The 12,477-nt window shown below is 40.4% G+C and overlaps 1 protein-coding gene across 1 annotated transcript in view; it reads right to left on the bottom strand.

The window, feature by feature from the left end:
• The window catches only part of ctnnd2b (catenin (cadherin-associated protein), delta 2b), a gene marked incomplete at its 3' end in the record, with an annotated part of 156,874 nt that overhangs the window by 36,231 nt on the left and 108,166 nt on the right, over window positions 1-12,477 (bottom strand). Inside the window, exons 13-14 of the mRNA XM_080503751.1 lie at window positions 6,376-6,508; window positions 2,569-2,782 (exon numbers count right to left, since the gene is read on the bottom strand). Coding sequence (XP_080359877.1) covers window positions 2,569-2,782; window positions 6,376-6,508 — 347 coding nt within the window. The remainder of the gene's footprint in view (window positions 1-2,568; window positions 2,783-6,375; window positions 6,509-12,477) is intronic.

Genomic DNA, 12,477 nt, shown 5'->3' with positions numbered 1-12,477 from the left:
GGATGTGATTGTATGTGTTTTGATTGTCTGTTGCTCCTTCAGTCTGTGATGGACTGATGACCTGGACTGGACCTCCTCGGCCTTCTGCTCTGCCTTGACAGTGATCGACTCTCCCCTGACACAATTATCTCATGGATAGACGGAGAGTTGGGCCCTATTATCTCTGATCTCAGATTGTGTCATGCAGCCAATTTAGAAAGCCAGAAAAACACTGAACTTGCTGATATTTTTTTTTTCAATTTTGCAAAAATGGTGTTTCCTTGTAATCTATTTCTAATATTCACCTTCACCTTCATATTCACTTACGAAGTAAATTGGGCTAAAATGGACAGATGATGTTTTTGGCTCTGATAATTTGCTCATTGTGCGTGTTAAAGTATTTTACCATTGCAGTCTGATGTCTAACCTCTTCATTACTGTTGGTTTTACAGGGAGCTTGAACCTTTGTTCTTGGCTCCAAAGTCCAATCACTTCCTCCAACTCTCCTCCTGACACATATTACATTACCTTAGCTTCCTATATTGCTTCCATCATAATTACTATGGCCACTAAATGTCACTATAATTTGTACCTTTTGGCTTGAGTAGGGGCTGTTTGATCCTAATTGTCTATGTCTATGGAATTTAAAATGACACCCCTCTCTTCGCCATAGGTATATTTGAATCCATTTAAAATAAAGGCCCTTTCACAGCATTTTCTCAATTCAGTTGATCATCCAAGCTCAAAAATCTATACAGCTTATAAATCTATACATTCAATTTACACCTGACCTTCATCAATAATTACCATATCTAAATAAAAACGGATGTCCAATATGATAATTTGCTGCTGTTCATCACTCAGTGACCAAGTGAATCCACTTCCAAATATTCATCTCAGATTTCTTAAATTTGGATTACACAGCAGAAATATAGATATACTATACCTATGTTGTGTATGCAGATACCATGTTTTTGTGCATCCGCAATAGATGTTTTTAGAAATCATTAGAAGACTCTAGAAATCATGCTACCCATTTTTTGCATCACAACAGCAGACCATTGCTGAGGACCATTGTGAGAAATCTTTTTTTCTATTTTTTTTTCATTTAGCACTTGGATTGGAATTCACACCGGCTCCTAACCCGCTCCTAACCCACTGGGGTTTTCATGGTGCAGATCAGATAGAAAATTGAGTGGTGCTCCTTTTATTTATTTTTTTAGCCCTGTCATCTCTCCAACTCCCTAACCCCCTTCACTTCAGATGTAAAAGGCCTCTTTCTCTAGTCGTGAATATCAATCATAAAGTAAATCGCCGAGATCTCTACAGTTAATGCTGTGAAAAACAGCGGTAGGGGCGCAACCGGTAATCCTTCAATCTACCAGAGTTTACAACCCAGACCTCAGCATGGCTCAGAACATTGCATTAATCAACCCTGGATGTATTTTTCATGACGTGAAGGGTATTTGTGTTTACTGACAGGGAATGCAAACACGCTGTGGATACAAGTGTGCTGGAGCCCTTTGCACAGAAGCTCAGATTGACAAGACAACTGTACTTGATGATTGCTGGGAAGCAGGCGGGTGGTAAACACTTCTCTCTCCTGTGCGCGCGTGTGTGTGTGTGTGTAAGTGTGTGCCCATCGTATGTTGTTTTGTTGTTATGTTATTCTGCACTGTGCTCATGTATTCGTTCTCTCCATGAGGGACACATAGGTGTGTGTTTGTGTGCATACGAAATTGAAGAGGATATATTACTGTGTCTGTATGTTTGTGCACAATGATATATGTAAAAGGAAGCCAACATTTTTATTTCATGAGTCAGTTGTTGATTAATGTAAAATATCACTGGCTCACATGCTTTACATTATTTAACTGATATTTTACAGGTCAAGTAATATCTAAAAGCATAGGGAAGTAACCATTCACTTTAAAAACTCAATCGAGCTGATAAATATATACAAACCATTATTTACATTTTCTGCAAATCTGTGCAATTTCCTCAAGAACTCAAAGCAAATAACTTGGTGTATTCTGTAATTATAGCTCGAGTTTTGCTATCATCACTATGGTGATACATCTACTTCACAGAAAGATTCCAAAACATTGAAGGGATATTGGATATTGTAACTTGACTCTATGAAAGCTGTCTTAAAGACATTTCTGGACTCGCAAGAGAGTAAAAGTCAAATATTGTAAGCTTCAAAGATATCAAATGTCTGAAAACAGAAAAATAAGAGAGTTGATACATTTCCAGATTCACCCATTTAAAATAAAATAAAAAGACCTTGGAGGTCTGGTAAGAGGAGAGTTGCTGTTCTTCTCTCACACATTTTCTCAGCTGCAGGTCTCATCAGGACACCAACTGTACAGCCGCTACATGTAATTTACATAGATTCACATGTTTGAATTGTGAACACAACCCTGCATGCCTTTTGGATATTATTGATTATTTACTTTGCAAAACTTAATAAGAGAAGACAAAGGACACAAAACATTTTTCTCAAGAAAAATCAACTTTTAACAGCAGAGCTATGATGATCTCAATTGCTGAGCATAAACTCTCCTGTTTGTCAAAATAGTTTATTACCTGTGAGCAGCTCTCGAATCTCCACGTCGGTGGTCTTCCGGAGCAGTCGAACCAGAGCAGGTATGCCGCCGCAGTTCTTAAGGGCGATCTTGTTGTCATCGTTGGCTTTGCCGTACACCAGGTTCCTCAAGGCTCCGCATGCGCTGCGGTGCACGTCGGTCATCCGGTGGTCCAGGAGGTCCACCAGAAGCTGGATTCCACCCTGCCGTCGTATCTGTGGACAGAGGGGACAAGGGAGGGGGGCGTGAGTGGTCAGTGATGCTTCCTTTGCTGTAACATTAGTGTTGGTTAACTTAAAGTCAAAAACCTCCAGAATAGTTATGCACGAATGCGAACATGAAATAAACAGGATCCAGCGGTTGCTGAAGCAGTGATGCAAGACTTATTGAAACACTAGCCACAGCACTTTCTGTCTTATTACCCCTCCATGTGTCTGAAGCCCTCCCTGCTCTCCTCTGTCTAGACAGAGAGAATGTAGGGCAGACTGGCTGCTCTCCATAAAAACAAAGGAGTCATTTCATTGAAGGAGATTGTTCAGAGACAAGGCAGCAGAGCTTGTACACAGCACCTTTGATGCTCCACAAGAAGGCACAGCAGCATGAAACCTCATGTTGCTGCTGAGCCAGAGCCCAAAATCTTAAACCGGACAGTGGCGATTTAGGAAATTAACAAGTACAAGCTGAACCTGATGTTGGCTCTTTACGGCACAGGCCTTGCAATGAGTACCAAGTGAAAACAATGGCATGGAACTATAATTACATTTAATTAAATCACAAAGCTACACCCAGCTTATTACTCGGGCTTCACCTCCTCGTAAGTGCAAGTAACATTTTTTTCCCTTGTTGAAACAATGAAACTGAGTTGTGGTTATAATTGAACTATGTATTAACTAAGTATTTCCCCCCCCCATTTGATACAAGGAATCAAACTAGCTGTAATTCTTCATAAGTTTACACACTGGATGTTAAAACATGAAGTTTACACTCTAATAATGACCTGCTGGGATTGGTGCCAGGATCTCATAACACTAAGTTGATGAAGCACATCAACGATGGATTGATGGGCCTTTCATTTGATTGTTAGAAAACATCATAATATGTAGATTTGTAGGCTGAATCACCATTCTCTCAATACACTAATCATTTCAATTTTACCATTAAGTGACACACAAAGTTTTACAGTATAGAAATAATAAGTGTACTCTGTACAGGTTCACTGAAATCTACCGCTGTACCATTTTAAGTGTAAAGTTATGATATGAGGAATTTAAATCAATCTACAGTTAATTGATATGAAGGTTAAAGATAATGCTATTATAAAATTAAACACATCAGACAACGATACGCTTTCACAAATATGGTAGAGCATTAAAAGCAAACAAAAGCCTGCCTGCAAGAGTGTTTTGGATGTGAAGGTAACGCTAACCTGAACAAAAACTGACATCACTTACAAATTCACTCTTTATGCTTCTTTGCAACCAAAAAGCAGAGCGGTCAGTGCCTCTGACTTGGCACCAGGGTTATCTGAGGTCGCCGGTGTGCAGCGACGCTCTACAACAGGTGTTTGAGAAGAAAACCATGGCTCAAAAAAAAAAAAGAAAATGGCACCAACGTTGAAATCTTGCCATGAAAAGAAACCTGATGAATATTGGCAGCGCAGTCTTTGGACAGACGAAAACAAGAATAAATGAGCCTGGATCAGATGGGTTGTTTGGCACAGACTACGCCTGGATCATCACAGAGGCTGCACAGACCAAATGGCAAACAATGGAGGTGTGGTGAAGTGACAGAGTTGTTCAAGAGGACAAGTGAAAACTACAACCTTCCCTTGGTGTAATGCAAGGACAAAACAGCTTCCTGAAACTAATTTAATTTGTCAAATATTCAGCTTTAGCAACGTAATATTCCATCCCTGCATGGAGCAAAGCTGTATAAAAACTGTTGTGTGTTTCAACTGGCTATAATCTGCATTGATTTTTAGCTGGATCGGAGCAACACTGACCAGTGTCGTACTTGGTTTAGTTGTTGAACATATGAACAACGGGTCCCATAAATGGGATCCTTTCAAACGAGAGTGAACATACATTACATTTCCTTCAGTCACATATATCACTACTTGGGCATCTTTCTCAAGGTCAAAAAAACAATCAGGCCCGTGAGTTGTTGCTTTGGCAGCTCTAAATACGACCATACTTTATCAGTCATCTCTCTTCTGCGTCTCCGTCTCCCCCACTTCCTGTGTTGCTCCGCTTTTAATGCCTGTTGGTGGATTGCTGTTTGAAGAACTTTGCCCTTAAACCCACTGTCTCCATGGGGATTAATAAAGTGGAATTGAGCTGAACTGACTTGACATTGAGGAGACAGGCGGAGCAGTTTTGTGCGAGACAGTGAGTGATGACGACGCAAAAAAGCAAAAAAACAACAACAACAACAAAACAAAACAGGGGGAAGTGAGCTCTGCAACAAGGCTATATCCAACGCTGGGTTAAGTGTGTGTAATGAGGAGTTAATGTGGTCTGGTGTGGAGCGTGGTGGCGCTCACAGAGGGTCAGGCGTACGCGACGGCGTTTCCTCTGAATGCAGAGGATCTCATCAGGCGATGAACCACGTGCTCAGTAGCACCTTCACATCATGCAGTGAAGAGTTTCTGTTTGGTAATTAATGTGCTTAGCATAAATGTCAGTGTCAAAGATAATAGCTGGATTACGATAATACAGGTTGAAAGTGAGCACATTTACAACCTACCTGCTCACGGGCTCATTTTTCACAACACGGATGAAGTGTGCTTATAGAGTAAGACCTCATTCATTAATGCGTCACAAAAACAAAATTATAGTGTAAATCTTTAGCCTGCTGTCTTCTGTAATAGTGCTGTGTGCACTTTGCTGAGTAGCTCACCGTTATCTAACAAGTTTAAAGAAGCAAAATAGGTATTTGAAAAAAAAAGAAGAAGAAGAAAGTCACAAGAGCAACGTTTGTGATAGTGATTTTATCAGAAAGACGAGCTCAACTGAGTGCTTCTCCCGAGTGCTTACAATAAGACGGCTGCTGTGTTAGAGAGCAACGGCTTTAAGGTGATGAATCAGCAGGAGGCGCTATCAGTTAATTCAATCAATTAACAAGCAGCAGTGATGGAAAAAAAGCAAAAGGTTTATAGAATAGAAGTAATTTGTTTATATGGTTCATTTAATTGCTTGAAGTCTTCTTTTTTTCTCTCTCTTTTGTAGCCTATGAGCTGGGACAAAATAACACAAGTCCATTTAGATCTGCTCAGGTGGTAAACAAGAGACGGCAGACCTTTAGTGTTACAAAGAAGCCTTACTTACGAAACCCAATTATTGCATCGAGAATAATGGAGCCTAATGCAGACACCTGGTGTGCTGTATCATCTACGATATGTTTCTCCTGGTCTGATCACCTCAGTGGTTCTATCAGGTAAACAACTGTGTCAGTTGAGTTCCTCTTAGCGTGTTCATGATATTTACAGCACACATCATGAAATAAATCATCCTGACACTTTCCTTTTTATATACATATAAAATGTAGTTTTATGAAATTGGCTGACCCGGTGACAAATACACTGTTAAACACAGAAAAGCTTCCCTATTGAAGGGAATTTATAGTATTAACTTGTGGCAATGACTCAGAAAATAATGCTCAATGAACTTTGTTAACATCCCCAGCATGTATATTTGAATGAGAGACTGATGTATCACACTGACGAAGGGGCCCCTTCAAGCAGTAGTTTTCATTTCTCCGCATCTGAAAGTTCTACTCAGGGGAGGTCTCTCTCCTCCGAGATCCGTACCTCAGACTTGATCTTGTTGTCTCCAAAGCACAGGTGCTGGAGGTAGGCGGCAGCGTTGGACTGCACCGATGGGAACTGATGCTGCAACATCTGGATCACCTCTGGCAGCTCTGGATCCCTCCAGCCAAACTCCCTACAGGCGCGCGCACACAAACACACACACACACACATAGAAAATATAGCATATTTTGGTGAGAGAAATTACAGTGATGTGTATGAGTGCTAAATATGTTACTAGGCAGATCCCCCCCCCCCCCCCCTGTGACCCTGATTTAAAATGCTCACCAGGGGAAAGAAACACACACACACACACACACACACACACACACACACACACACACACACACACACACACACACACACACACACACACACACACACACACACACACACACACACACACACACACACACACACGCAAAAGAAATGGGAAATGAAAGCCACATTGACGACAATCACTTTTCATGTTACATTCAAATGTACTGCAATAACTGTTCATCTGGATACAAGAATATAAGAATAAATCAATGGCAGATCATAATTATGGCATGTAATCATTACTAATGTAATATTTCTATATTTCTATATTTATACAGTTTAAGGAGCGGTGTAGTGTTTCGGGGTTAAATGCATCCAAAGAGTAGACAAATTTTGACTATTCACAAAATGCAACCACAACAAGGTTGTCATTCATAGGTTTAAAAACTAATGCACAGATGGGCGATGTGACTTTTATTGTTTTGTTTACGATCCAAACATTTGTAGTGTCACCATAGAAACATTTCATGTGTCAAGTATTATCATCAGCATTTGGCATCCAGGCAGTCACTAACAGTGAGCACCATGTGATTGAGAGCTGCAGCCATTTGTCTTTGAATGCGTCACTGTCAATCAGCTGGCAAAAAAGGAAGAAACGTAATGCATTCACTGGTTTCCATAGTAGTTTCATCAATCAATATGTTTTATTAAATAAACTTTAATTACTTTGTCTAATGGCAACTAAAAAAAAAACCAAAAAACCTGACATAATGATGAGTTACTACAAATAACTAAATAGGATTGTAGTGAATCTGTGCAAAAAGATAGTGAATTTCCTCTTAAAGTAACCACTATAATACGACATAATTTTACATGGACATTCGTGGGACACAATGTTCCCCACAGTGGCTCAGTGACACAGTCAGAGTTTTCTTACACAAAACAACGTGACCCGAAACTCTCAAATGAGAGTTAAGTGGCACTACTGCAGTCCACACTGGCAGCTATTTTTGGGAGGAGAATAGTAAGTAGTATTTTAGCCACTGTGAGAGCTTCCTCATGTTGCGATGATAACCACTTCCCACTAACTGCCCCAGCTGCTCTGGTTTGGACGTGTAACCAGAGGTCTGCCAGTGCTTTTGCCTGAGGGCACGCCTGAGGCATATAGGTGCACGCACACACAGCTTACTTGCACTACACATTAAGGGTAAGAGAAATGAAACAGTAGAAAAGTAGACACACAGATTAGCGTGAGAAAGAGGAGATGAGAGAGGAGAGATCAGAGACTGGGTTTGAGGGTGGAGCACAAGGTGGGATTTATCCGTGTAGATCATCTGTGGCCGACGTCAACGAATGTATCGCATTTCTTTGACAGTGGTGGTTTCTGGAGATCATCTGAGAATAGCGAGAGGTCTTTGTTTGGAGAAAAATGTCTTTCCCGATGGTGTGAATAAACACTGTTTTTTTCTAAGTTTGTACAACGTGAATACCAATCAAAGTGAAATGTTATTTCTCTGAACACTGCGACTTTTAATAAAGATCTGGTTTGTGACTTCAGAGCTGCCCTTTCTTAAAGTTTCATTTGAATGAATTTGACAGTTGTGAGGAGTTCATGCTGCATACAGATGCCCCGTTAGCGCTGCGCTGTTGTGTGGGAGCTGTTTTTCTTTGATGTATCTTATTCTTGATGCAGCAACAGCCCAATGTCCCCGTGGAGATAATTTCAGTTCAGTGTAATATAACACACACACACACGCACACACACAATCTTTGAGTGCCATAGGACAGCATGCAGCTTACTGCAGCATTAATTAACGCAAGGCGTGCACATACACACACACATATGCAATTTGTGTGTTAATACAGTAACCAAGTGCACACACACACACACACACACACACACACACACACACACACACACACACACACACACACACACACACACACACACACACACACACACACACACACACACACACACACACACACACACACACACACACACACACACACACACTTATTGACTTGCATGCTCAGCCAGCCATCAAAGGCAGAAGTGCAGAAGAGCCAGGATTAGAAAGCTTTTGTCTCTAAGTTTCATAATGGGCCAATGGGATAAACCCTGTGTTTGAAAAATGGGGAAATTGGAGAGAGAATTATTTCAAAGGTTATTTTTTCCCCCCTCTCTTGAACAAATTTCTTTTCTTTTTTACCCCAACTCTCTTGTCTCATTGGCTCTCTGTTTCCTTTCCCACCTACCTCCAGGCACATTGGTACACAAACACACACGCACTCCCACATAGCGCTACGCACATACTGTAGCATGTGCCCCACTAAGCAGGATTAGGGTTGACGTAACCTTGTGTAGGTCACCTTCTGGGTTAATTGGCCGATAAGGCATTCAACGTTACGGCTGAGTGGACTGTCATGAGTGTGTGTGTGTGTGTGTGTGTGTGTGTGTGTGTGTGTGTGTGTGTGTGTGTGTGTGTGTGTGTGTGTGTGTGTGTGAGTGTGTACGTGTGTTTGTCTTCCTTTTTTTTTAACACTAATTAGTAAGTGGGGCACCAATGATTGTGTCTGTGTGCTTAAAGCTTTCCTACTAAATGTGATAGCCTCACTTATCTGACAGTGTCAGCTTCCTTCAGCCATCTTTCGGTTGATTATGGGGGTGAAACTGATCAAATAGGAATAAACAAGGTCAACGATCAGTTGGTGTTTTTTAAGTACACCTTGGATGACCATTTTCTTTACTTCAAAACATACTTTTAATTGTGTATTCAAGAAAATACTTTGAGATGATACGAGCTTTGAGATTTGGTGGGTTCTCTTGCTTAAAGTGGACAATTGAAAATAAACAAAGGGATGCACCTTATCAGCAGTATTCCTTAAGTAGGGAAATTGAGCAATAAGCATTTCATGCAAACAGCGAGAAAATATTCTATTCATAATCATACCACAATAACAGCATGGATTGTTTATACAAGGCGTGTTTGATCCGAGATTTCATGCGGTTTATGCCAAACTCTGAGTCTGCCATCTGAATTTCAAAGCAAAAATCAAGAAACATCCAATTCTGCACATTATTTCCCTGTATTATTATGATGAACTTGAGCTCCCTCCAGGGTTCATTCTCTTGCTCGGGAGATAAAAATGACCACAGATGTTGTTTTCTGCTCGAACACTGGACATGTTCAGCATTCAGGAGTGTGTTTCCGCAAAAGTCAGACACAATATGTCTAACTAAGATGCTACGACCAATAAGTTGGGGGTGTTTATGGACCCGCAGTGGTGACCCATCAGCAACCAGTAACAAGACCACTTCTCTAACCTCTAGAATCTAAAAAGCTTAGTAGATCAGCTCTGTCCTTCATAATGAAAATCAGTTAAATCGGCTTCTTTCTTTAGAGCTTATGCATCATTAATGCATCAACATGTCTTAAAGTACTGAGGTTTTTCCACAGCAGATTTCCAGAACATTTCTATTCACTATATATTTTCTGTTAATGACTGATTCAAAGATAATGTACCGATATCCAACTGGATTTGAAGATTAGGGCAACGGCACTGCAAGATATTTCTGTGAAATACCCACCACTTGTGTATCTCAGAGCTATATTTCATTAGATGTGATACTATAGAAAGTGAAATCTTATTCTTGATTAACAGAATTGTTCAGAGCAGCTTGAACAAGATCGAGCAGAATCTAATCATTCTCCTCGTACACAGTGACTCGCGCGTCATAATCATTTGAGTCTTTCTGGTTTCCTTTGCAGGTTTATAGTGTATTGTTTAGACAAGAGCAGTAAATAAACTGTGAGCTACGGCATGTCTTGATTATCTTTAATTATAGGCTCGAAGATGACTAAATAGGAATTAACAGTTTCTAAAGTGATAGGAAGGCAAATACTACTGGATTATTTGTGATCTTAAAGTGATTATGACATTTAGGTAAAATCAACAGTCATAAAGAGCTTCTATTCATATAGGAGCAATTTCATACGTGCCAGCTGCTGGGTGCATTATTAACTCCAGGAGCTGTCTTCGTAAAAGCCGAGCATTCCTGTCAGTGTCGCACCAATAATTTGGATCATCCACTAACATACGTTTTTATCATTTCAGACACAACCTCAAGCCCATCTCTCACAAAGCAGCTATATTGTTTGAACAGTTTTGCCACTCAAAGACAGAAATCAAGTATAACTATTAGTGCTGTCTATTTCCTTTTATTTTCCATCCTACAAGCCAGGGGAGCTCACATGCCTCTTCTACCACTTATAATGCCACGCAACACCTGAATGACTAAGGTCACTTTAATGATTGTCAGCCTAAAAGCCGAGAATATGCAACGCACCCACACATTTTCACAAACTAAAAGCTTAAAAAAAAAAAAACCCGCACTATTATAAACACATTTTGAGATGACAGGAGCTCTGAAAAGGTGAGAAACAAACACAGACAGAAAGAAAGAAAGAACCAGATCCGAGAATAGTTTGCGGCCCCAGAGAGAAAGTGGCACATCACAGCAGATCAAACTCAACCCAAGGATGAAGGCTGTAAAACTCTGCAGGCGTACACACACACGCAGGAAAACAGATGTGCGTTTGTACCACACGTGTGTGCAGACCACACATATTAAACACGTGACAAACCAAACAGGCTGCTAACATGTTATAGTATCTGAAACAAAAACACACACACACACACACACACACACACACACACACACACACACACACACACACACACACACACACACACACACACACACACACACACACACACACACACACACACACACACACACACACACACACACACCTACTCACCGCTAAAAGTGAAACTTGAATATCTCTCCCTCCCTCCCGTGTGCGTTCTGCCCCAGAAAGCTGCACTATAATGGTTCATTCATTCGATAACTTTAGCCTGGAGCTGTACAACTTTTCACTCAATCTGTGTGTGTGTGTGTGTGTGTGTGTGTGTGTGTGTGTGTGTGTGTGTGTGTGTGTGTGTGTGTGTGTGTGTGTGTGTGTGTGTGTGTGTGTGTGTGTGTCTCCTGAAAGCACGGGGGAATATGGTGCTCCCAGTCCCAAACACTGTGTGACAACACTCTCAGCAGGATGAGCAAATACTACAGTGCCATCTGTGAACTTCGGGCAAAAGTGTTCACACAGGGAATGTTTGCTCTGTTTTAATGTCTGAAAGAATTTGCAACATATTGGAAACATGCTGCTGCTTGATCTCCAGGACAGAAACAACCTGCCGGTGCTAAAAAAAAAAAAAAGAAGAAGACAGAAAACAGGAGGTCAAGGCCATTTGGTAAATTTAAAGTAGGATATTGTGAATGTTTATTAATGCTCCCATGAAGACGTATGTGTAAATGCACAACGTATACATCTGTGAAAAAGGTGTCATGAGGAAAAACAAAAACAACACTCCTATAATTAAAAGATAATTAAAACAGGATAATTAAATATCTGGTTTAGGAGTTCTCCGAGAATATCAAACCCCCAGTGCCACCCATTAATGTCGACTAAAATCACTGATTATTTGCTGTAACTATTGTTAACTTTAAAATATAATTAAAGAGAGCTTTTGTGTTAGTTAACCTTCTGCTAAACAAGTTTACAACTCAAAAGATATGACCCGGCATAAACAAAGAAGACAAAAAAAACAAGTATTATATTGAGCAAGAGCATCTTAGTTATTTAAATGGTCATTAAAATAGAAGATGGGAGGAAGGAATGAGTGTCATTTAATGTTGAAATTACACGTATTATTTTGGCTTGTAATGAGGATATTTTGGCACCTACTTTATATATATTATAGTCAGGACTTCCAGTGTAT

The sequence above is a fragment of the Blennius ocellaris genome, assembly GCF_963422515.1.
Source record: "Blennius ocellaris genome assembly, chromosome: 10".
Taxonomy (NCBI): Eukaryota; Metazoa; Chordata; class Actinopteri; order Blenniiformes; family Blenniidae; genus Blennius; species Blennius ocellaris.
This window is presented reverse-complemented; position numbering and strand designations above follow the sequence as displayed.